The sequence below is a fragment of the Aphelocoma coerulescens genome, chromosome 6 (genome assembly GCF_041296385.1).
Source record: "Aphelocoma coerulescens isolate FSJ_1873_10779 chromosome 6, UR_Acoe_1.0, whole genome shotgun sequence".
Lineage (NCBI taxonomy): Eukaryota > Metazoa > Chordata > Aves > Passeriformes > Corvidae > Aphelocoma > Aphelocoma coerulescens.
This window is the reverse complement of record NC_091020.1, coordinates 33,752,215-33,778,456: the sequence shown is the minus strand read 5'-3', so window position 1 is coordinate 33,778,456 and position 26,242 is coordinate 33,752,215. Positions and strand designations below refer to the sequence as shown.

General features: G+C 41.9%; 1 protein-coding gene across 3 annotated transcripts in view; it reads right to left on the bottom strand.

Annotated features, from left to right (window-relative positions):
* Nucleotides 1-25,969, bottom strand: part of ZRANB1 (zinc finger RANBP2-type containing 1) — a 44,104-nt gene extending 18,135 nt beyond the window's left edge. The window contains exons 1-4 of one of the 3 annotated variants that reach the window (XM_069020249.1): nucleotides 25,901-25,969; nucleotides 13,109-13,206; nucleotides 11,513-12,409; nucleotides 656-843 (exon numbers count right to left, since the gene is read on the bottom strand). In XM_069020249.1, coding sequence (XP_068876350.1) covers nucleotides 656-843; nucleotides 11,513-12,326 — 1,002 coding nt within the window. In that variant the 5' untranslated portion in view covers nucleotides 12,327-12,409; nucleotides 13,109-13,206; nucleotides 25,901-25,969. Of the gene's footprint in view, nucleotides 1-655; nucleotides 844-11,512; nucleotides 12,410-13,108; nucleotides 13,207-24,715; nucleotides 25,040-25,900 lie in introns of those variants that run through there. The other 2 variants (XM_069020246.1, XM_069020247.1) reach the window with 2 other exon arrangements.
* Nucleotides 25,970-26,242: the final 273 nt, after the last annotated feature.

Below are 26,242 nucleotides of genomic sequence, written 5' to 3'. Positions count from 1 at the left end.
GAAGGAGGCAGAATAAAAATCTTGCCCTGATCAGGTGAGGAACCAAAAGTCTGAGTTAAAGAAAACAGACAAAAAAGGATAACAGAATTGTTTACAGGGCAAAGATGAAGAACAGCAAGTCAACAGAAGTGAGGTGACAGAAGGAAATGGAACATGAAGAGCAAAACAGAAGAACCAGTCAGTTTATAAAATGGGCAAAAAATAGAAAAAATTCAGCAATTTTGCAAAGCAAGAAAATTACTTCACTCTGGAAGAGAAGCTCCCACAAAAGCCAGGAAGGCCAGACCAGGTAGACTTACTCATTAACAAACTCAGAACAAACTACGCTGACACTGATGTCAGCGCTTTGCTTTGAGAGCATTTCCTCTCCCCCACCCAGAGCACAGGAAGCCTCACAATAGCTCGCTTCCACTGCCAGTAAGGTCACAACGTGTGCCAAGACTGTTCATTAATGAGAAAACTGAACATCCTCAGGAGCATCAAAACAAAGTCTCTTAAAGCAAACTCACTTCTTGAGGAGCAATCCAAGGCACAAAGCAGCGATTCACTTATATTCTAACAACACCACAGGTCAAAGCTGCGTGCCTCTGGCTGCACACAGTGGTGCAGTTACATAAAATGCTGCTCCCTCTCTGCAAGGGCCAGGGGAACTCACCTCAGTGAGGAGGATGGCCAGCATGTCCTGCCTCTGGAAGCGGATGGCCAGGTGCACGAGGGTGTAGCCCACGTCGAAGGCGGACGGGCGGTTCAGCAGCCGTACCTCATCTGCCGTCAGCTGCCGGGCAATGTCCCCTCCGGACGACTTGTAGGCTTCCACAGCAGCTAAATCACCTTCCACAACTCCTGAGGGCAGAGAAACAACATACAGTTCATTTTAGACAGCAAGAGAGCCATTCTGGAACAAGCCACCTTATTTAACAGCTCACCTGTAGCTACCCTGTTACAGGTCGAACAGAAGATGATGAATTGCATAGCAAGAAACTTGACAAGTTTTAATTATTTTAAGCAGAAGATTACAAAATATTTACACTTACCTCATCTCTCAGACCATTTCTATTAACCTACACTAGCTGGAAAATGTAAGAGATCAAAAGCCAGCTCAGAACTGGACCTGTGATGAAACACTGGCAGTAACATACTCACAAGCATTTCATTTGACCAGAGAGAAAGTAATTTCTTCACAGGACAAAGATTAGTTTGATTGTTTTATCTTCCCTTTTATCCCAAAAAACAAACTACTAGCTCATAGAAATAGGATCTATTAAAAGGTTTTTGGACTAAAAATTTTGTTTTTTCCAAACAGTACAAATGATACAGAGCACAGATTTTTCTCTTCAGCTCACCATCTCTGCTACTAGTGGAACCTGAGAGTTTCACTCGGGGTACTCTATTAAAACTGAATTAAAGAGGAATTAAATACACTGTGTGTACCTTCTAAAGCAAGATGGGAGGAACAGTGAATGATCCTAATGTCTTCTAGAGTCCCTGGCAATCTGACTTCTGCACCATGCTTCATATCAAGACCACTCATGTTGAATGTATTCCTTAGCTGCAGTTATCAGAACACACTAAGAAATGATGCTGCTAACAGCATCTGTTCCAATATAAGACTTCCTAAATTTACAAATGCCTTCAAATATATTCTATTTAAGGTATGTGGTCCATGAGAGAACAGTGCAGTGCTGAACTGAGGAAACAGAATAGTGTCCCTGAAGCTATCTTGAATGGAGAAGTAAATAGAATCTCACCACTGAGAAGCAGCCCTTGCTGCAGCAGCTCAAGCAGAGAAGAGTAAGAACACAGATGACAAATGAGAAAACCCTCTCCCTATTTTCTGCAGCTCAACCTCCCTCCCAGCTCCTGAGAGTCAGCAGTTGAATAGAGGCCACAAGGCTGGCGATTGAGACCCAAGTCCATCCTTTACTTCATTTGCTCACCAGAACTCAGAAAGTTGATTGAAAAGGAAAGGTCATCAGACCAAATCAGGACAATCACTCCCACTCACGACTTAAAATAAAACAAAAAAAAAAAAAAAAAAGGAAAAAGCCACAACATTTCCTGCCCCCTCAAACCAACTCCACATCCCAAACGAGCAAAAATCCCCAACCAAAATTAAAAAAACTCCAACACAACAAATTGAAGTGGCTGCTAGAGAGAAGCACACTAACCACTGGCTTGCTGGTTAATCCACGATTTAGAAAAGCATTCTTAGCTCAGTGAAAAAGTATCATTTTGAATGCTGAGATTATAAAGCTTTCAGAAGAAATGCAGGGGGGAAAAATGGGATTATCAGTTCAAGACATTTCTCTACAAAGTTATCAGCTGTGCTCTGTAAGCCTCCACTGATAAAAGCTTGATTATTCAACAGTGGTCTAAAGCAGAGAAGTTCCAAAACAACAATTCAACTGCAAATTTTAGTCATACAAGACCTACCCACTCATTCCCAAGTCCTAACAGACCAGGGCAAAAGGAAAACCATATAAGACAATATTTTTTTAGTTTTCTGCTGCATGTGTCTGTCTCCTGTAAGGAAGACATTCCTGTTCCTCTCCAGCACTACTGTCTCATTCAGTGCCTGCCTGTGTATTCTCCCAAGATGAGTTTTGTCTGTCCAATTTTAGTTCTTGCTCTGTAGGAGTCAGAAGTGCCAAGTGTACAACTTTATTTCCATGCAAGCACATTTTTGCCACTGATAAGGCAATTCCTCATGGCTGCTGCAATGATCATTCCAACCAAATACTCCAAACTGACTTTTTTTTTGCGTGTGTGTAGATATGTATGTGTACACAGATAATAAATCAGACTAATTTCTCATGACCTGCCCTCTTAAACCAAGTTATACCACAGCTTTGGAAACCCAAGAATCCAGGAAAGAAGAAATTTGATAGAAGAGCAGGTTCTCTGCTATCTTATAATATCCTTAATTTTTTATTATTACATTAATTTGCGAGAAGCATCTTGTTAAAGACTAAAAGCCACTAAGAAAAAGACTAATCGCCCCTTTTTGTATTTTAACTACTCCTACTGACACAGGAGAGATTCCTGTTACCACATCTGCACCTTCCACCACATCCCTCAATACAAACACACCCAAGACTGGTAGGTGGCCATTCTGAGAATCCAAATACCCACAATCAGTTTCAAAACTCAAACAAATATCCCTAAAATGATCTTTTGGTGACAGATGGTTAGACCCAAATCACATTCCAGCCAGCCAGCCTGTCAAGCAGTACATTTTACTACAGCCAACTACTGGGAAATTCATCATTTTAATTATTCTTCTAGTCCCCCACCCTCAGCTGCTTATTATCATCCCACTCTTCATCAAACCTCAGCAACAACTGAGGTCTAAGCTGATACCGAGGTGGTCACGTGAGGTTTGGCAATGCCTTTTTCAAGCACTAACTACTACAAGCTGCAATAAGGATCCAAATCAGTGACATGTGCTCTATGCAGCACTGCCAGTTCTGGAAGTTTATTCCCACGTCTTGCAATTCTTGACATTCCTAAAAGCCCCATGTCCTAGAATTACTAAAATTGTTATATAAGCTGTCAGTTAAAAAACTTTTTTCTAAACTTTGCTGATGAAGTTTAAGCCAAAGATCAATTAATACATCCAAACCAGGCAAACTGCAGATGTTTTCTAGGCCTTATTTTTTTAAAAAATTATAAATGTATTTTTAGTGGTATTTTAGGTACAGGGTTGGCGTGCTACATGACACAAACTAGCACAGCTACAGCTCATGGAGAGATCGCAATGTGACTGTGTGCATGGATTGTATCTGGTCATTCTTTACTCTGTAATCAAAACAGGTAAAAATGACTCTTTATAGCAGGGGGAAGCATCAGGAAATTTTTGTTTGTCTAGTCCAACTCACTACTGCAGCACCAGTAGGCATCACAAACTTCTTTGGCCCCTCTGAGCCACAGCAAGAAAAATCAACATTTCTCTTTACCTGTTCTACCAAATACCTACTCCATTGGAGCCACTGCAGAAAAAAAGGGAAAATTCCTGACAGCCCATCAGGTGCCCTCCTGCTTACAGTGCCAGTCCATGCAAGCCAAGGCAGCAGTGAACACAAAATACAGTGATAACAGGCAGACTGTCAGAAATATGAACCAGAAAACACAAATCTTACCCCAGAACTGAGGTGGACTTGCCTACATGCACCGTGCCTGCAATTCTGAAATTCAGTATCACCATTTCAAAATGAGACCTGAATATGCTTCTATTGACAATAGGAGGCACATTCCTATGAAGGCTTTGATTTCTGTGAGATAAGAGTCTCCAATTCATTAAGTCTATTTAAACAGAGCTTGAAAACCCCACTGTTTATGAAAACAATTACAGAAATATTTACTGATGTTATAATTCCCTGCATTTCACAACACAGAAGTGCCTCATTACTTACACAAGCAGACTCCGAATCGTGTCCTGATCCAGCACCGTGCCAGTTGGATTACTCCCCACTGACACCCACTGCATTCCCCAGACTGTTAAAATGTCAAAAGGAAGAGTGGCATTTGCCTTAAGATTGTTCCCAGAACACCCGGGAGCCTCCAGGAGCTCAGCCTCTTGTGAGGGCACAGCCCTGATCAGCTTCAAGAGCAACACAAATGCAAACACATCCCAGTGACTCAGTACCTGATCCACACAATCACAGCTTTCCTTTAAAGTGGCCTCCAGAAACGTCCCTTTGCTGTTGCACTTGAATACACCAGTTTTTGCACCCCCTCCAAAAAATCTTGCTTGGCCTAATGTACAAACTCTGACTATAGTCTGACATCTTAAGGACAGAATGCCAAGTGCTTCACCCAAGTCATGAGAAAATACAACTGCAAGACAGAATTCTGCATTTACAGGTTCAACTGTGCTCCCATTTTGCAATTCAGGCATTTCCTCTTATTGGAAGACTTTCACAGCACCAGAAGCCAAGGCTTTTCTTCTTCTAGTAAAGCCCTGCCTCTTACAGCACCAATCAGGCATTTGCAGTCTCAGGATATATTAGATGATAGAGATTAAGAAAGGTATTTTAAAAGACTAAATTTAAAAAAAAATATTAATCAGTTATATCTCTTTGTACCATCTTGATCCTACTACAACTTTTACAGCTTCCTTCTTTATTAGATGTCAGTATTACCCTCATATTAAATAAGCCAGAATTAGCTGATAAAACCAAACTATTTCAGCTTCAGGTGCTATTAAGTTTATTCTTTAGAACATGTAAATATTTATAGGGTTTAGTGCAGTTATATAAACTTGGAAAATATGCGAGATAGGCTTACAAGCATTTCTCGAAAACCAAGTCCTGTTTTCCCTAACTGCACATTTCCAGTGGCTTCAGAACAGCCAGATAGAAAAGTTCCCAAGGAAAATACTACAGCAGCAGCCTTTATTTACTTCAGTATCTTTCTGACAGTTGTGGAGTACAGGCTGGCACAACCTGCTCAAAATGAAGTAGGCAAATTCTTTCAAGCAGACTGATGCAGTTGTGACTATCTGGGGATTAGGGATTTCTGGGATTCAAGGAGGCTGCAATGCCACGCAACCAACGTGTTCTCCCATCCGAGCAGACTGCAAAAGGAAACACTTCACATCTTAAGGAGGTACCTTGTGTGGGACAATGCCTTGAACTGCTTGGCAAGAGAAGGCAAATTTCTCAAACAACCAAGTTACACATTTTAGAAGTCAGAAATCAAGACAGATCCTGCTATAACATAAAACAGATGAGAGACAGAGCCCTGTGCTGCTTCTCTTCTGCTCCAGATACAACTGCAAGTGGTCTGTCATATATATGTTCTCATTTACTTGTCTAAGGACTAATCCTAAGATTGGTTTAAGTGCCAGCAAGTGAGAGGCTGATCAACTGACCCACTAAAACCTAATTCTGACACCTGTTAAGAATCTCTGCTTCTTTAACACAGAGTGCTGAGGACCTGTGGCATTCTCTGGAGCTGAGTCAGCCCTCAGGCTCTTCCAGCTCTTCACCAGGGGTACATCAGGTGGCCATAAATGAAGTTTTATTGATACTAAGTGACTCACAATTTCAGCCTGGGAAGAATTTCTCCTGAAGGAAGGACTGCTTTGCAAGCAAATATGACGCACTGATAAAAAAGAGAGGGATTGTCTGAAAAACCTTTATGGGCCTCTAACCACACCCTTCTGTTCCTTCTCCTCTTTTTTGATTTCCAGGGCCTCCCCTGTCAGTATTAGCACACAATCAATGGTAGATCACTCTCCAGGTAATGACACTGAGACAGAAACTTCTGTATATTAAGGTTTTTTTGATTCTTCAAGCTCAGCAACTTGCATCAGCTTAAAAAAAGAAAGAAATACTTCCAAGAAGACATTTACCTTAAACTTGAAGCCATCCAATGCATGAGGGGATGACTATTGGCTATTCTTTTTTCCATGCAAACAGCTCTTCTCCTTACATAGAATCCATGTAGTGTGTTTTGAATGTATCATTACAGGACAAAGCAGCACAGATGTAAGAAAAACTGTTTAAAGACATCCTTATCCCTCTCCAATCTGTCAGAGGTATCCACACCCCTTGTTGCTTGCAGGGTTGTACCCTAAGAGGAGGCTGGACAGTGGAAAATCATTAAAGTCAATTATTAAAGTTAACCATCAGAGCTTCTAAGGAAAATTGAAATAACTGGTTTTAACTTGATCATTTATTCAATTATTTTTAGCATAAAATATCACAGTGTTTAAGAAAAGTAGTCAAGAGACCAAAGTTAAAAGTGTGTTTCAGGAGATGATTTTCTGCCAAGGAATAAGGCAGGCAGTTTTCCTCAGTCTCAAAGATATACACACACAAATGTAAGGCGTTTGTGATAGGACAGATGTACAAGGCACAGATAACAACACACCAAGATTTCTTACTCAGGTCAGAGCTATGATCTTGCATCTCTGCTACCTGGCACAGCAGCCAAGTCATGCTTCCCACTATCCTGGGGGAACAGGGAAGGAGGCCAGGCTGTACAACACACAGCAGGGACTCTTCTCCTCCCAACCATCCCTACAGGCACCATCTGCCATCCCCAGCCAGAGTGGCAGGTCATCACCTGGCAGTGAGTAATCCATGCTGCACTTCCCTAAACACTTCAAGCCTAGACTGACACCAGCAAGAGAAGGTGCATGACCTTTCCTGGCCTCCAGCAGCTTGTTTCCACCCATACACTTCCCACTCCCTTATCACAGCATAGACAGAACCATCAAGGTTCAGCTGGACTATGGGTGTGATAAGGAAGCCAGTCTGAGCTTACTAAACCAGCAAAAAGAAACAAAACCCCCATACCCCCCACAAAAACATCCCCTAATCAAGCTTCATTTTCAAACATCCCAGGAGAACAGAAAGGGGCACCTGGGAGGACTCTGGGCGGCAGTGCCAGCTGAAAGCACCTTGTTTATGTCAATGCCTTCAGGCTGCCTTTATAAATACTCAGTGAAAAGCCAGAGGCTCTGCAGGACACAGAGCAGGAGGTGCCTCTGTGTCTCCTGGAGCTGCAGGAGAGAGTGGGACACAGCCCAGCCAACTCCATACCAATGTCTGGACAGGGACTCTCCTTGCCCACAGGGTTTCTGAAGGCCTGGGTAACACATCTGGCACTAGTTCAAAAAAGTAATGAGATAAAAAAAAACCCTGTAGGAGAGATAAAGCAGTTGACAAAGGAAAAACTAAGCAGACATGGTGTAGGAATACTAGGAATGAACTAACAGTCCTTTTAAGGATGTACTGCAAAACAAGATTCATTACAGATTGCTCTAAATATTTTGGATTTGTTTAAGAAACATACTCTTAGCTGTTTCTTTCACAGAGCTAAGAAGAACGTGTGCCTACTTGATTTGGGAGGCACCATCCCCACAGGGAGGTCTGGCCCATGAGAGCAGTGTCCACCCTACTGACCTGAACCAAGAGAAAAACACACTTTTCTCACAGCAGGTGATAAACACGTGGAGGAGAAAGGAAAAGGAGAAGAAATTCAGTTTACTTTTAATCTATGGGCTGCAGTTCAAGCTCAGGAGTTGAACTCATAACTCAAGAATCCCCAGCAGTGCCCTGCAGCACACACACTCTGCCAGCATCACTGTCAAATCCAGCCCAGAAGTGCCAGGAGAGGGGAAGCTCCAGGGTAACCCCCAAGCAAACTCTGGATGCCAGAGAGGTTTTATAGGCACAGCCAACCTCATCCATTTGTACTCCTTAAATCCACAGCCAGCTGGAACCAGCTTCACCAGGCCCCACAGCAACACTTGATTGTTGCACAAGACACTCCCTAAGTCCCACAGGCCACCAGGACTCCCTGACAGTCCCTGCCACAGGCACCATGAGTTACAGAAAAGATAATAGAGTTTAAGTATACATCAGTTCCCTCCCCTAAGAAATGAGTCACCTTGGACTTCACATTAATCTCATCCTAGGACACGATGGTAGAAAACGCTGGTGTCATTGCAGAAACCATTTGTAATTCCTCTTTGTAATTTAAACTGGCATTTGCAGGAAGCCAGGTTATCCAGGCACACTTACTCCAGTTTCTGCTAGGATTTTAATAAATTTTAACCACATGAATCAGTTTAAAATCTCATCTTTGTGAGAAAGAATCACTCAACAGATACATTCACTCTGAAAAAAGCAAGCCAGTAAAAAAACCAACATTCAAGTACATTTGCTGGTGGAGTTTGAAAAGGGGAATGCCACTAATCCTTCTGATTTGGAAGGAATACCCTCCATCAAGGAAACTATGCATGCTGAAAGGCAAGAGTTGCACTCATCACATTTCTTACAGCCTGGATTTGCAAGGAATGGAAGCCTTGTTTACTTACTGAGGTGGGAAAAGCATTAATGGGTGCCTGCAACAGAACAAAAATAAAAAAATCCAAACACACACATGAGTACCTTCTTAAATCTACTTGATACACATCTCTCTTCATGTTTCAGCTAAAAAGAACAGATGTGGAAAAGAGTAGTCTGATATACATTTTTTAATGAAACTTGACATTAAATTTAAAAAGCATTTTGTGTTGGAGTTAAGATGTGAAGAGGGAGTTCAACCAAACAGCTGTCCTAAAGTATCAGACATTTTCCTTGGTACCTTCTGACAGATAATATCTTCGAAGAGAAAAGAAAATAACCACTCTGCCAAGAATTCCTCCTACTCCTGCTCCTTTAATCTTTATTTTTAACTTCAGGGTTAACTTTAAAAGTTAATTTTTTTACATCTCTCCTACAAAAGATGGATTCAAAGCAAATGGACTCTCCACAACTGATTGAGCTTAAACTTGAAGGTTTTCAGTGTGAAGCTCCCAAATCCTAAGAAGGCACCATCTGTCAGATGGAGCAGGGCAACACACAAACTCTTGGTCCATCAATGTTCACAAAATTTACTTGGCATGTAACATGAACTTGTCCTACTTTATAATTTTGCTTGGCTAAGGACTGACAAGTGTTCAGCTCAGCTAGAACCTCCCAAGAGCTCCAGCTGGAGAACAAACAGTACTCACTAAGTCACAGTAACCCACTTGATTTCAATGGTAAAAACAGATGCTTTGGGCAAAGTTATTCAATTGACAGTTAAATTGGTTTAAGTATGTCACACTAAGATCACCAGCAGAAATTGAGCTTCTTGCTTTAATGATTATTGGCTAAACTGGTGTACTTTTCCACCACAGACACACTACAGGTACAACAACCAGAGACAAGCACAGGAGAATCCATGCAACTTCCATCAGTCTTCCTAAGGTTATTCCTGTTACAGGGAGTGTTTGGGAAAATATGACATCTGTAATATGCAAAATGAAGTTCTGAGATGAAGGACTGATAATTAACAGCTTTGTTTGCTGGTTCCTGTCCCCCCATCATCCCTCTCCCCTAGGAGTATAGCAGGTGTTTAAGTTAGAGAAAGAAATCCATGAAAGCTTTCAGCAGGCAGCAGTAACAATCAGCACACAATTCCATCTGCATTCTGCCTTTCTCACAAAGATCCCTTCAAACCAAATCATTACTGCATTACAAAACTTCTATGAACACGGTTTTGAGGTTTATGTGCAACTATATAGTCACAAGTAACATTAAATACTTGCAAACCCACATTCCTAAATATAAACACAACCCTTCCCACACAGGTTAAATCAGAAAGTGTGAAATATTTTAAGTAATATTAGAATAGTCAAAAAACACCTCTTTTGAAAAACCAAAAGGAAAAAATACCCTAATATTTAATACAATTGCTATCAGAAGGCAAGATAAATATTCTTGTAAGACATAGGAACAACCTCTGACAATTCACCCTCGGTATTCAATAACTTAAAAAATACCACACAGAATTTCAGCTGTTCATTTCAGAAGAAAAAAATCTTGTAAGGAACTGAAGGTATCAGGAAATACTGAGGCATCTCTTTCCAAAAGGAAGCGTGAACGTCTAACTATTCACAGAACACAAAAATAAACTCGAATATTTATTAGCCTGGAGAAACCAAGCACAGCATACCCACAAAAACGCTTACACGTGATCAAATATGTTAAACAAAGCAGCTCCACTAATTAGTTTTTTGATTACAACAACCATGAAGTGACTTTGTGAAACATTAAGGAACAGCATGAGACATGCTAGTAGAGCCAGAGTTTCAAATGAAGTGTTTTACTCTAATAATAGTTGCGTATTTCAAGTGTTGAACCTGCTCGTATGCTGGGGCACACGATATCTGCTTCTGGGAAGCTACAGCACAAAAGTTAACTCACAAGGTCAATAACTGAAGAAAACCCTGCTCTCACATGGCTCTGTTCTTTAACAGCACTGCGAGAATTATCCAGCATTTCCTTAGGAAAGCACTAAAATACAGAACAAAATTGGTATTTGAATGTTTTTTGAAGCAGCTGACTAAAAAAATACTTTCAGAAAGCCTGTAAACATTTACAACACACTATGTGTATTAATACAACATTATTACTTTCAAGGTCAGTATTACACATGCAGTTTCTTGGAGCTACATATTTTGGTGTTATTTTTAACATCTGACAGAGCATCTTGTACTGTTGCAAGCTCTACACTGTTTACAAATACTCCCAAGCTGCAGCTGCTGACTCTACAGAGCATGTCTTCCCATAGCAAAAAGAAGAGTAATTTTAATTATCCAGTAAGGGCACTTTTTACAGTACTATATGCACTCATGTTCTGTAGATTAGCTTTGTAATTTTTCCACCTTTTAACAATTACATGGAACAAGAGGATTTGGTTACAAGAATATCCATTTCTACAAAAGGTCAAAAAAGTCCAAGTACACTTGAGAGACACGTCTAACCCTGTTCAGATTATGGATGAACTTCACAGCCTCTCTTAGCAGGTGCTATTTCAGGAACCTCTACATTTGGCTTACTTTTTAAAATGGAAATGCAGAGATAAAAAAAGCTGGTTTGAAATTAAATGCCAAGTTTCTGTTTTAATTCTTCATTCTCCCAAAATACTTAACCATGGGCTCAAGAGCAGAATGTAGCAGTAAACAACTTACCGACACAAGCATTTAGGAACAGCCAGTCAGTCTTTTTCATTCTATTTTTTATTTGCTTTAGTTTTTTGAAGTCAACTTCAAGCTCCTCCTTGCTGCCAACAGCTCCAGCCAATTCAATTCTTTGGAAGTCCATTTTCACATCAGATTCCCGTTTGGTTGTTGGTGGAGATCTTCTTTGGCTATTACCACTACTACAGCTGCCTCTCCACCGAGCCCTGTCTTGCTCATTTATGATGGAAGAAGCCTCTTCTGTGTCTGCCAGTTCTATTGCTTCAATGTTGTTGGGTCTGGGGTGGTCACATACAACACATTTCCTGGCCTTGGCCCAGTTTTCATATGTACAAACAGAACAAGTCCAGTGCTGAGCCCTTGTGTTTAGTTTATTTCTGTCATTGTACTCCTCACATGGATCCACAGAAAAAGGGACCAGTCTGGAACCGGAGCCTGAAGACTGAGGAGACTCCGTGGGACTCCTGGTCCTGCGCTGAGACAAGCACTGGGTACACCTTATAGCTCTTGGCCAGTTCAAGTACGTGCACATGTGGCACGACCATTTATTTGCACTTTCCATACTGTAGGATGATTTAACCCTTGGTCTTGCACTAGAATCCGGGCATATCAAAGGACTGCTCCCTCCTTCAGTGCTCGTAGGATCCCAGTCCCTGCCGATGTCACTGGAACCACTTTTGAAAGGATCTTCTGTGATAATTGTTCCACTGGGTCTCTGGGCACGACACATGGTGCACTTGATTGCAGAAGGCCAATTCTCATATGTACAATACTCACAGGCCCATTTAATTCCACGCTCTGTCATCGTGCACTTCTTGAAATGAACTGCGGCGGGCAGAAAGCTGAGGGGTCGGAACACACCATCAGTAAACAGTGCCAGCAAAGGAGCTGTTCAACACAACAAATTAATGAGATTTAACCCAGTGGATATAAAAATCAGGCTGGGCAAACGGGCAGTCTGTTTTTCTCGATATTATTACAACATCTAGGGGGAGTAAAACCACTATGAAAAGGGTAAGACTTGACCTACCAGTATTTTACATGCAGAATTCAGGATTTACTAGTGCAGAAATGAGAAAAAACCTCAGTCCTGCATTTCTGAAACTCCTCAAATTTGCACAGAGACTTCCAAACAAATTCAGAATATGCATTAAGCACTGAGAATACTGGAGAAGAGACCAGTACAGCTACAGAAGCAAGTTATAAATATTAAATTATTAAAATAAAACTCAATATGAATACAGCAGTACAAGAAAAGGAACACAAAGTCTAGGTCCTGTAACATCCTGTAATAGACCTTACAGGATCTGGAAGGAGTGTATCAGGTGGGCAGTTACACAGTGAGTAAGCAGTTCTTTCAGAAAAGGAGGGTGTTGGAATTTACATAAAATGCTTATAATTTGAATTTTGTATATAATAATTTTATAAATGTGCTTAACCAAGACTAGGTCTTGACTGGACATCACCCATATCACTAGTGTTACAAGTGAAAATGCCACTTGAAAGCAAGCACAAGCCGTGTGTGGTGGTAGGCTAAGACGGTATTTTCAAGCTACAAATTCAGATTTCAACCCAATTCCAACTCACTTTTTCTCTAATGAAGAGGGGATTCTGTCTTCATGCTGGCTCAGACCTTTTCTTCAGATTGCCAAATATGAAGGATGAGACTAAGCAGATAACTATTCCTGTAAACAAAATGAAAACAGATTCATTATAGGTTTCCTACTGGACCTGAGTAACCAGAAAGTTAATTATTAAATGCCACACCTATTCTAATCCTAATTTACTTGGTTAAACCCAGTCATGACCTGCTGAGGCCAAGAGAGACTGGTTACAATAAACCAGTATTTATAAAAAAAATGGTCACCACACAAGTGCTCAATCTGCTGAAGTAAAATAAGTAGATCCAAGCAACAAGTTCACACCAAAACATCCATGAACACTCTTACTGCAATCGGAAACCTAGGATGGGGAAGGCAGAAAAAGCTTCGTGTAGAGAGTGTAGTAGAGGGAAAGGGTGAGGCAGGCAGATAAAGGACAAACAGACAAACGTACACAGCATTTCCTCCCTTACCCCAGAAAAATTACCCAGCTTGTAAAATTCGACAAAATGCTGGTTTTAAGAATGCAAAACTGATTAAATACAAACTCATCGCATCACTGGACAGACACTTCTTGTTTATCATATTGCAACTCTCTCAGCTAACAAAACCACCCAGAGCCTAGGAAACTGAAACTCGCAAGCTGCACAACAGGATTAAATTCAAAACTAGATACATCAACCCAAAAATTAGTTAATACCTCTTCCCCAATTAGCCAGTGTTTTACAAGTTAGTACATTCTTCACTGAAATACCTTCACACACACCTTGCTCTACTAAGGCACAGCTAAAACTTCTACTTAATTTGTCACCCTTATTCCTACTATCTCCTCCTGAGGACTCCGGCACAGAACATGGTTTTTTTCCAAGAGCTCAAGTGATCTATTGACCAGATCAGGTGGCTGCATGAATGAGGGCCTATCGCATGGCCAGGACAGAGGAGAGGGCAGCACTATCCTTTTCCATAGCGATCCATATTTATGCTGCATGAAAGCAGAGGAGCAATCGGGAACACAGGAAGCTCTCTCATAAAGCTCGGGTTCCACAGGACTGGTTTGAACAGCCTGCAGAGCACTTCACTCCCACCTCTACGTTATAAAACTGTGTCAGACTGAGGAATGTGCTGAAAAGGCAATTAGATTTCCCTGCTGCTTCCCCTCCACCATTCCTGACAGATGTCCATGCCCATTTATAATAGAGAAAAAAGAAGTGGGATCATACCAGGCTCCCCATATCTGTGATAAAGTGAAAATACATACATATATACAGGAGAATATGAAATTAATTTGATTTTACTAAAGGTGACTTTACAAAGAAGACTTTTTGGGAACTTTAAGGAAAAAAGGTTTCTCTACTTTACTAAAACACCTCCTATATGAGTACACTAGACATGAGGTTTATCTACTTCATTTGGTCAAAGCTTTGCCCCCAATTCCCAAAATAAGGTTTTTAATTACTTTCTTAATAAGCTTCTTCTCTCTAGAAACAGTAGAGTTTTTTTAGGAATTAATGTTTTGTAGTTAGAAACACAGGAGAGTTGAACATGGTTTTCAGAACAGAGAAGGCAAGAGAACACTGCCCATGCACCTGCCCACTGCCACCAAGAGATTGTGCCACCAAGGACCACCAAAAGTGGCTGTCCCAATACTCCAGTGCTTGAGAATAATTCCTACTGGAGCAGAAGCTGGTGTGGCTGGAGTAGGTGATGCTTCCCATCAAATCCATAAACAGTGTGTGATGGGTATCTGTAACTGTAAATGGTTTCTTCCCTGCCCTAGTTTGTAAAGCCTTAAACAAAGCAGTTCCCACTGCAGACAAATCCCAACCCACATTTGGGATGGGGCATGAAAACAAGGCATCATCTGTTTTAGTGATATTAAGACTGGGAAAGGAGATTGGAGCTCAAGTTGTAAAGCAGCTGGCTGCAAAAACAACCTAAACACATACTAGATACTACTTAGGAAACTAAATAATTGCTCAGGACATCCCACATTACAGGAAAGCTTTCATACGTATCACAAGATCAGCTTTTTAGCTGCAGTTATCTTCTGTGGCCCTTAAAAAGCAGATGCTCTCAGACATAATTCTTAGAGAGGCTGAGTACCTGCAGTTTTGAAAGCCTCTGAGATATGAGCTCACCACCTCTGAACACGAGGCCTCGGGTTATTATGAAGAATATAAAAAGGCTCAATAGAGCAACGCAATCTCTCTTCCTTGACAGCTCTGCCAACACCAAGTACAGTGAGGAAATTCAGCATTGGGGGTTTTTTTACTGTTTTACTGCTTTTTACTTGGTCTGACCTCCAATTCTACCCACCACTGTAGCTACCCATGGATGGGATTGGTGTCTGGTGGGAGCACAGTTAGAGGTCAGAGACACCAGACCAATCCAATTCTGTTTTCATCAGGAACTGCAGTGACAGGACAAGGGGAAGTGGCTTCACACTGAAAGGGAGTAGATTTAGATTAGGTATTAGAAAGAAATTGTTCCCTGTGAGGGTGGGGAGGCCCTGGCACAGGGTGCCCAGAGAAGCTGTGGCTGCCCCTGGATCCCTGGGAGTGTCCAAGTCCAGGCTGGACGGGGCTTGGAATAACGTGGGACAGTGGAAGGTGTCCCTGCCCATGGTAGGGGATCGGAATAAGATGAGCTTTAAGGTCCCTTCCAATGCAGACCAGTCTGTGATTCCATGATTTACTGGTGATAACAGCATCACCATCCAGCCACAGCAGTTTGAAGCTTATTACATTTTTTTCCAATTACTTCTTCGACTCTGTTTTCAAGTTAACATGTTATTTTAGATTCCTCACAGAGGAGAAGCTGAATCATGGAGTGCCTCCTCTGACAGAGAAATAGCAACACAATGACTGTGAAGTGCAGGTACATGCCTTTATGTCCAAAAAGCATGAGCAGACAAGAAATTAAAACCCACAAAACTTCAAACAAATTCCAGCTGATTAGTTTAGACAGTGTGCTGAATATCTTCTGGACACACTTGTAGAGTAAATCAATGCACTGAAGAGGAAAATATATTAAGTTCTGATAAATAAGGAACAAACAAACAAACAACCCCAAAACCTTATCAGATAACCTTTTTACTACATAAAGTCAGAAGTAAAAGGTGACCTAGAATAATCAGAAATTTGTCTTTTGCTTTGTTTCAACTTTCAAGAATATTCTTCTTTTTAGGTGCACAAGAAAACACAAAAAGGCTCACAGAAATTGGGAAGAAACAACAAGGTTCTCAAATACCACTCTCATGACAGGATATATTACACTCTCCTCAGTATAATTATTCGCTGTGTCCAGAAGTTGTTTTTCCACTGGCTCAAAGAAGGAACAATATGGAGCTCCACTTCATTAAACGACCAAGCCCTCTCTGCAAACAGACCAGATGCTGATTTAGACCAGTCTACACTGCGGATTTTTTGCTGGGATGGTGCTGGCATCTGTGCTGGCTGAAACCTTACATAATTACACTGATCAAATCAGGGTTCCCACCTCAAACTCATTTTGTTCATGTGTACAGATTTTCAAATAAAACTGCTTCTGTATTTTCAGGGGGAAAGGGAGCTCAAGGTGCCAGCTTCAGCCTTCAGTAAGACTTGCAAGGTAAAGTAAGAATCACCCTCCTTCCTCCCATGCAGCTGCCTCTCATAGGCTGCTCCAAAAATAAAGGCAGGCTGGTTTCTGTGTTTCAAAAACACTAAAGCAACTTTTCAGATGAACAAAATAAGCAGAAGTATATTTTTTGGAAAACGAGGGATCTCGATAACCAAATGCAGAACCTATTAATTCAGCACTTCAGGAGTACAGAAGTAAAGCCTTTCACAAATCCTAGCCTAATTTTCCAAGGTGGATATTTACTGTCATACATGAAATCCCTATTTGTGCTTGGTCTTTGCATATTAAGTGCCTTAATTAATTTGAGTTTAATATTTTTAAATTGAATGTTAAAATCAATCCATCAGTCCAGGTACAATAATCAAGCTTTTATGGTCTTCCTGTGTTTACTGTATACCTTTACAAGTGTTTTAAGATGTGTTGGATGTATTTTTATGTTTTACTTGTATCTTGGTTTCAAGGCAGATTTTAAAAAAACCCCAGTTGCAACAAACAGCCCAGCCCCCCATAAGCACATGACCCTTATCTCAACTAATATCACCCCTCTGACCAGGAGGAGCCATTGGTGGACAGAGGTGGTCTGTCAAGGGGAAAACACCAACCGCCTTGAACCAGGGGGGTGGACTGTGGGTGGGCTGTGGGCGGACTGTGGGCGGAGCAAAAGCTATAAAAGGAATCCAAAAGACACGCCCACTCTCATTTTCCCTTCCTCTCCAGCTTGCTAAGGCAGTGCTGGAGAAGCCTACCCCTTTCTAGGGGCTTTTAGAAATAGATTTCTTTTTGACCAGCCTAAACTGCAAGTTTATTTTTTTCTCTACCTGAGGTTCAGAGCTGTCTTAAGCCTAAAGTTCCTGAATCCCTGCGCTCCTGGGGCATATCTCTCGAGCCATCTGGATCCCAAATTTTTATATTTTGTTAGTTTTTTTGCAATTTTTCAACTTTTTTTCTGTTTTAATAAATTGTTTTAATTTCTACAAAGAGTTGTCTCATTCCTCACATTTACTGACTTTCTTCTCTTACCTTACCAAAATTACTCACTCTACCTTCAACTATTTGCTCTTCTTTCTCAATAATTCAGTATAAGCCTCAACAGATCAGTATATTAAAAACAGAAAGCTTGAACTTGGGCTTCTGTAATCTGATGGGAACTAACAATAAGCTCTGTTGTCATCCCTGCAAATTAATTTTAACAAAATTAAGAACCCTGACCTCGTCAATGGAACAAACAGATCACATCAGCACTGAATCTGGAAGCTTTGCAATAGTATCTACACATTATAATAAAGAATGGAAAAATTATTGCAAAGCCACAAACATAGAAGCATTTTCTGTATTAGCCTGAACTCACTGAAGCAAGGAATTAATAAGCAAGCATAGTCTGCCTTGGTTGTTAGGACAGTTCTTTAAAAAGGCAAGGATTCAGTCCCAAACAGAGCAGCAAAAGGGAGAAAACACTCTGTCATCTCAGCAAAAGAGCATTGAAATAATTTTCCACAAGCTGCTCTGTGAGGTGGGGGTTTTACTTCGGAAATGTTGATTTCCTTAAAGAACACCAGCTGGCTGTTGGCAGTGCAGACCGCAGGAACTGGACCCAGACTGCAGCAGCCACAGAATGCAGAAACCCCCGTCTCACCAAACACAGATACGAGCAGGATCGGGAGGCTTTTGTCAAACTGCATCATCCTCCCATCCTCAAGCCAGCAAGAGCACTGCTCCAAAACACACATGGATCACCTCTGGCTCTCCAGAGGAATGGAGCTGTTCCTCTGCTCCCTCCAACACCGGCAGCAGGGACAAGGCTCCTGCCTCAAGAGAAGCATCACCCAGTTAAGACTGGCATAAATCTCAATTCCATTAAAGACCAAATCACTCCCATGCACATCACAACACAATCTACAAACGACGGCATTAATGGTGCATGAGAAAAGAAGAACTGAAAAGATTTTAGTTATGACTGAGTAGCTATTTACAATCTAGTATGTTAAGTGACTTCTAACATTTTCTTCACTTTTGATAGTCCAGATCACCAAAAATACTCCCTTATTGCAGATTTTTCGGTACGACCTGACTCACTACCTAAAACTTTTCATTTTGTAAGTGGGCAATGAGTTAAAATCCAGGAGAACTGAGCTCTCAAAAAGAAACACAGTGCAAGAAACACAGTTCTCTTAACCAAAAAAAGCAAGAAAGTAAGAATTAACTTCTGAACATATTCAGAAGTCTGTTCATTGGTGAATTCAGATGCGTTTCATTTACATAAAATTAATAAAAAATTGTTTTCATTCTGCTTTATGGATTCATATCTCATTTCAAAGCGTCTTAAATCTACTTTATTAGGTATTTATGGTATTCAGAAAAATTATGCTGATTTTGCTTCAGCTTTCTTTTCAATATTCTATTCACACTTCCAACCCAACTGCTGACTTTTCACAAGTAAAAGAATTTATATGCAGCTTTAATGCAAGAGGATGTCCAATTTTGCTAATGCTCCATGGAGTAAGAAGGAAAACATTTGGGAGGTTTCACATCTTTGGAGACATCTGAAATACAAGATTGACAATGAACTTTATGATTAGGTCTACAGCCTAATGTAAACGGACACTTCTGCAAAAGCTGGAAACTCATCACAGAATTAAGAGATATTTGAGAATAGTAAACATTTTCTCTTTCTGCTGGTTTTTTTTTTAATGTTTATCTCTTGAAGCATTTCTGTGCTCTTAGCCACTACAGTTAACCCTCTTGTGTAACTTGCACAGTGCAAGTTCGTATTTTATTTGTTACTCATCTCAAATGGGTCAAACTCCATATAGCTCTATTAAATTTGTGACTAAAAGATAGGCAAATCTTAACTGCTGAAAACAACCTATAAAAACCCCGTGGCAGCAGCTTGCAGTTCAGTTCTTTTTCAGGGTTGCATTTTTGTTTTATTTTAACCTCAATTAAAAGTGAACGACTGTCCAGATGAGATGTTACTGCACATTAGGATGGACTAAATACGACTGACTGCTTAGAAACCAACACCATTTGGGCAAACCAGGGTAAGCAGATCAACAGTTACATAATGCACAGCATCTCCCACACAATACTAATCAAAACCCAAGCAAAATGACTTAAAATAATGAGCTGTGATAGAACATTTGCATAAATACAGCCACCTGCATTTAATGAATTTGCCCACGAACAGCAACAGATGAATACTGAGTTAAGATCTACAAGAACAAACATACAAAACAGAACTGTTAAAACTTCAGTTTTAAAAAGACACTAGCCTTGGACAAAGTACAGAAGTTGAACAAGATGTTTCTTTATAAAAAGTGAGGTCAAATACAGAAACAGTTTATCTGTGTTTAGACTGTGCCTCAAACACCAGACCCACTTTTGTTTAGCTCTCAGCCATCCTCACACACAAGGAGGAAAACCAGATGTCACGCTCTGACTGAAAACACACTGTGGAGTCAGACATCAAAACTCTGAAACACTTAAACCTGTCCAACAGCAGGAACATTACACCAAGACTCGTACATTTTCTAGTAATTATCCCCTGGACCTCCTCAATACTGGCTGACAATAAATTAGAGGAGGGCTACACACACAGTCACCATTTGGAGGAGGAAAACCACCTGCCTCCAAATGAAACATGGACACACACTCAGCATCCACTACTGGGCAGTTTGCTCCAAATTAATGGCAAGCCACATTCAGATACAGCTAAGGACTGTCTTCAATACATGCATTTGCAATTGGAATACATTTAAGGCAAGTCCCAGTTCAAGTGAGCCAAACAAACCACACTCATTTTATTTATCCAGTTCTTCCTAAGATCCTGGCAAGGCAGCAAAGTATCAAAAAGAGGGAAAAAGAAAAAATAGAAGCAAAAATGCTACAATCACAGCACACAAAATCCACTAGTGTGGATGCTGCTGCTTAACACAGTGCAAAGAACTAGTGTCAAATATCACAAGGAAAACAAATCCAAACTCCTTCTAGAGACAGAGTTATACCAGTTTTTTAATAATTCTTTTTTTAACCCTATGATTAGTAATCTGTATTTTGGTCATCATCCATATCTCTGAGTTATTCACTGCAGGGTACTCTGCACTGCTGGAAAGTTTCAGAGTAACAGCTCTAAAGCAGTAATAACAGGTTCTGGGATGGGAGTAAGTTTCTACTAAAGGCAACACTGAACAACCTTCTTTAAGTAAACCCTTTAAAAGCCATGTGGTGACAATTCTTTTTATCCCTGCCAAGCTAAACAGTAATGGAGAGGTCAAAAATAAAAAGTAAATAGCCCAGAAGCCCATCTCAGCCCTTCAGCAAGATAAAAAGAGCTTCTCAGCAGGCCCCCAGTAAGGGGAAGCCTTCCCAGGTAAAACCTAAACCCACCGGTCCATCTGTCAGACGCCGTCAATGACGACCAGAAGCTGTTAAGACGCCAGAACAAAACACTCCTGGTGACTTACCAGGGCAGTGAGAACCAGTAAAAACCAAAAGTATATACTCAACACTTCTTGAATCCAAGACCTGTAGATTGAGGCTGTTCCAGGGGAGTACTGAAATAACAGCAAGGAATAAATATGCCAGCTGGCTCTACGGGTCCCTGCTTAGATACTGGGAAGATGAATGGAGACTCAAGGAATACTTTCAAGCCCATTAGCCTGAGAGAAGCACAAGGCAAGCTCTCACAGTGCACTTACAGTCCTCACAACCACAAAAAAACAACATTCTCTCATAAACCAACAATCACCGTAACAAAGCAAACTTCCTAATTTTGCTGGAATTATACAGTTATGAGATTTATGATAGAAGCTTCTCTTCCCAGATAATCAACTGTATATGCACCAAGAGCCACACAGTTTTCAAATGAGTGCACCTATAAAAGTGGGTGTAAATTCAAAGCCACAAAAGATTACCTGATCAAAATAGTTCCAATCCAGTGAGGGGGGGAAAAAAAACAAAAACAAAACCAAACCAAAACAAAAAACAACACAACAACAACAACAAAAAAAACCAGATCACGCAAGTTTATTATTCCTTCCAGAGTCACATAAATCATGGCTCTGACAGTTTTCTTTAGCTCAGAAACACCAACTCCTGAATATCTAGAAGCTACCAATAAAATCAACATACCTTACAGAAGTTACTTAATGCCCACAAACTCCTAAGTAACCCCAACTTTCTCTGTTTTATTAAAACCAGCTTCTCAGGACCAGATGCTAAATCAAATTGAAGTCAAAGAACCACATGGAGGATTTTTAAACCTTAATGTTAGATTACAGAAGTAATGGCAAACATAACCCAAATAAAACAGCACCACATCTTGGCTTCTGGCACAGCGGGAGGGAGGAGAGGAAGAGAGGACTGCAGCTTCCTTGCTCACAAGTCACAGTTCCAGACACAAGTCCTACTTACACAGCCCTATTTACACTCGCCAAAGCAGACACAGGTCCATCCTTCCAGTCCCCCATTCCCTGGACAGCAGGTTACATGTCTGGTTTTCTCTTTATACCTAGTTCACAGTACTTCGAGTATTTTCAGCTCAGTTCTGAATTTAACCTTAAACGCTGTGTCTTCTCCAGCATTTTTCTTAGAAGTAGTAACTGTCCTTAATTTAAAATCTGCAAGCCATTCTCAGCAAAAAGCAATTCAACTTAGTAGACATAACAAAAAACAAACAAGCAAGCAAACAAAAAACCCAACAACAAACCACGCAGTAGTATCCTTGTCTTAAGAACACATTACATCAGGACAAACCCAAATAACCAAAGGGGGAAATGCCAACTTAATTATATCTCCTGTACAGTAGAAAATGCAAAAGGGCTGCAAATTTGGCTGCTTCCTAGGCAAGATGCTCTGCACATACCAGTCACTAGCAATCTTTCCACTGTATTACCTCCCCACATTCCTTCTAAAAAACCTACTCTACTATTCCTTCTGCTTTCTTGAACCAGGGACTCCGTATCAGCCCTCTCTTGAAGACAGCTCCCTCTTCAAACATCACTGCCCTCATTCCCTGCTCCATCCCCTCCACACCTCCCTTCTCCCTGGTCTTCACCAAAGTGAGCTGCTGCATAAATGGGACATCAGCACAGGAAAAAAAGTTGTTTTGAAAAATTCCAGGTGGACATAACTCCAGTTTGACTACAGAGCTCCTCAACCCCTGCCTATGCCACGAAAGAAGGAAATGCAAAATCATAAATATTATTATAGATTAACATGCTCTCAGAACTGTTGAAGTACTACAGTTCTTCTAAAGCACGTTAACTGGTAGACCCCAAAGAGGTAATTATTAATCTTGCACTTCAAGAAAGTACCAAAAGAATTAACTACATAGAGCAGCTGTGCTCCAGCCACTGATGATGCAAAAATGAGCACAGTCACAATCCTGTGCAAGATGAAGCAATGACAGCTACACAAGAAATGCTATGAAAAGTACCAGGAAAGTGTCTGGATTCCGAATGTTTGAAATCTTAATTTGAAGACAGACGTTTTCTTTTTAAGGTGTAACAAATTCCATTCAACTGACATTACAAAGTTACAATTATCTGTGTCATTAAACTGATTTTACCAAACTATGCCTTCTGACAAGGGAAATGGCAAACTCTTCATCAGCTGCGTTGGAAATAAACTCTCTTTTCAATTTTCCCTTGTTTCCCTCCTCATACATAGTACTATTTAAAAAAATAAAAAATTAAGAACTCTGTTACAGCTAAGCCAGCCATTTTCAGCTGCCAAACTAAAGTTTAGTTCCATTTTAGTACCAGGAGACTCTGGATCATAATTCATGCAGTTAAACTGAGGATTACTTGTTGACATCAATTTTGAACAGCCCAAAATAACCCAGTCTTCAAATTTTGGGGGGAGGAAAGGGCATGAGATTACTAAGAGAACTGGCAGTAGCAGTTTAAATGCTTTGCTGTGATTAGCAGAGAGCACATCACAAGGAGTGTATTGATCTGAAGTTGTGCTAGAACTGATACGCCAAAGAGAAGCTGGAAAGAGAACCATTAACACCCAAGTTAATACCACATGAAGGAGCCGGTAAATCTCGCTTTAAAGTGACTGAGAGAACATTTGATTATTTGATTGACTGTATTAAAAATAACTCCCCATTCAATCAGTAAAGTATTTCCAACTTACACTTCTGACTTATTTACAGATCCTTCTTGCAAAGGGCACCAAAGATGGGTGGGAATTCCCGTCCCTGAGGAATTTACAGGTCAGACAACATACAATGAGAATGGCCATACACAAAGCTAAAAATGTCCTCTTGACCCATTCTGAGCTGGAATTAGTCTCTAATTAAAGTCACGCTTCTGTGATGAAACCCGTTGATGCTTTTATGCCACTCAGCATTCCAATTACATTAATATTTGTAATTATACTTCCGAGAAAATGCTAATGGACACAACTCCACAAGAACAGATCACAGCCTCACCGGTGTCACCCCCACCTGCCTGTCCTTTCTCAAAGCACCACAAGGAAAGTAAAGGTAGCAACTTCCTTTAAGAGAACTGCACTACATAATTAGAGTCTCAAAAACCCCACGAAATGCTTTCCCATCCAAAAGCTTTATTCTCTTTGAATGCTGTGACAGACTTAAACCAGAGGTGATCTTTTACATATGACATGCCAGACTCCACATGCTGAGACACCAACTCAGCTTAGCCTTCCGAAGGAGGCCAGCAAAAGAGCTCCAGAACACCTCCTGCTGCTCACCTGTTTCCCCCTCTCTGAGTAACCACTGAAAAAGGGGGGAAAAAAAAGAAATAAACCTCATTAATCTCTTCTGCAGTCACAACAGACCGATAAGCGGACGGAAAAACGAAACTAATTACAACTGATCTCTCCCGAACTACTGTTAAAAGGTTCTGCTCACACCAGAACAAGCTCTAAGAAGAGAAAGAGGGAGTTACTACACAGAAGACATCTCACCTTTCAATTTTTGCACCAACAAACGCATCAAAGGACTAACCTCACATGCCAGCTCCACCACTTGTGACACTGCAGGCAGCTGGTGAGCAGAGACTGTTCAAGCACAGCACAAAGCCCGTCAAACAACGTTTGTTTACTACATCAACCCCCAAGAATTCCAGAAAAAGTTGTCATTATTGCCATCGCTGAAAGTCACCGTAGCAGCAGAAAGTTCTCAGCAGCCGGGCTGTGCCAGCCGTGTAGGACACCCGGATTCATCTCCTCCATCATTTCTCCCACCCGCTGCTCCCAAGGGAGCGGTGACTGCTGTGGGGACAGGCTGATTCTGTCACTCCCAAGGAAGGACTCACAGACACATCCAAAGGACTCTCAGACACATCCATGACCTCCGCAGACAAGTTTATCTTATCCTGCCAGGAAGCTGCTGCAGTCTGGGACTGTGAAGGCAGACAGAGAGGCGCGGGCAGCACGGATTACCAAAGCCTGCCTCGCTCCTTAATCCAACTTTCCTAATTTTTGTTTAGACTTCGGTTCCAAAAGACGAGGTCGATTTTGAAATACTTCTCACACTGTACTTTACTTCTGATAAAGCATCGACAATACGTGATCACAGAATGAATCGCAGAATGGTTTGGGCTGGAAGGGACCTTAAAGATCAACTTGTTCCAAGCCCCTGCCATGGGCAGGGGCACCTTTCACTACCCCACGGTGCTCCAAGCCCTGTCCAACCTGGCCTTGGACACTTCCAAGGATGGGACAGGCAATATCATGGAAGTTCTGCTACCCAAAATCCACAGACACAACCCATCACTCCCATCACCTACTCCACCACCGCTTGGAGATCGACACAGGCACATCCGAACACGAACAAAATCAAACCAGGAGGGTGGGAAGAAGTGGGAGGGAGGCAGCACAGGCATGATCTCACCCAGGCACACCGAGGCACCACAGCCCGGGGTCCGGAGCAGCAGCCACCGAAGAAAAAATCCGAGTTTCCTGCCTTTGTACCGAGGCTGTGCCAGCCTGCCTTCCCTCAGCAAACCCTTCCACGCGGGACACCGATGCCGGCGGGATCCCGGGCCGCGCCAGAGGCGTCTCCTTAGAGCCCCCACGACCCTGCAGCGGGTCCCCGGACGGCTCTGGCTCAGCTCGCCCCCGTTCCCCCCCGCGCCCCCTAGTCCCGCAGGGCCGCCCGAGGAGGGCAGTGAGCGCACAGGGGCTTTACCTCTCCGCCGGGATCCGTCCCTGAGGAACACGCTCGGAGCACTGGGAGCCGCCTGCGCCCCGCGCCGCCCCCCCCCCCCCTCCCGCGTTCCCCCCCCCCCCCCGCTCACGACATGGTCTCTCCCGAGGCGCCGCGGCTGCCGCGGCCGCGGGCACTCCCACTCGGCGCGGCGGGGGGGGGGGGGGAGGCTCTGCCCGCGCTCCTCTAATGGCGGCGGCCGGAGCGGCCCAAAGCAAAATAAACCCCCGCACGGCCGAGCCGCACGTCAGCGCGGCCTGCCGCCCTGCGCACCACCCATTGGCTGGGCCCGCTCCTGCCTTCCGCCAATCGGCGGGCGGCTCT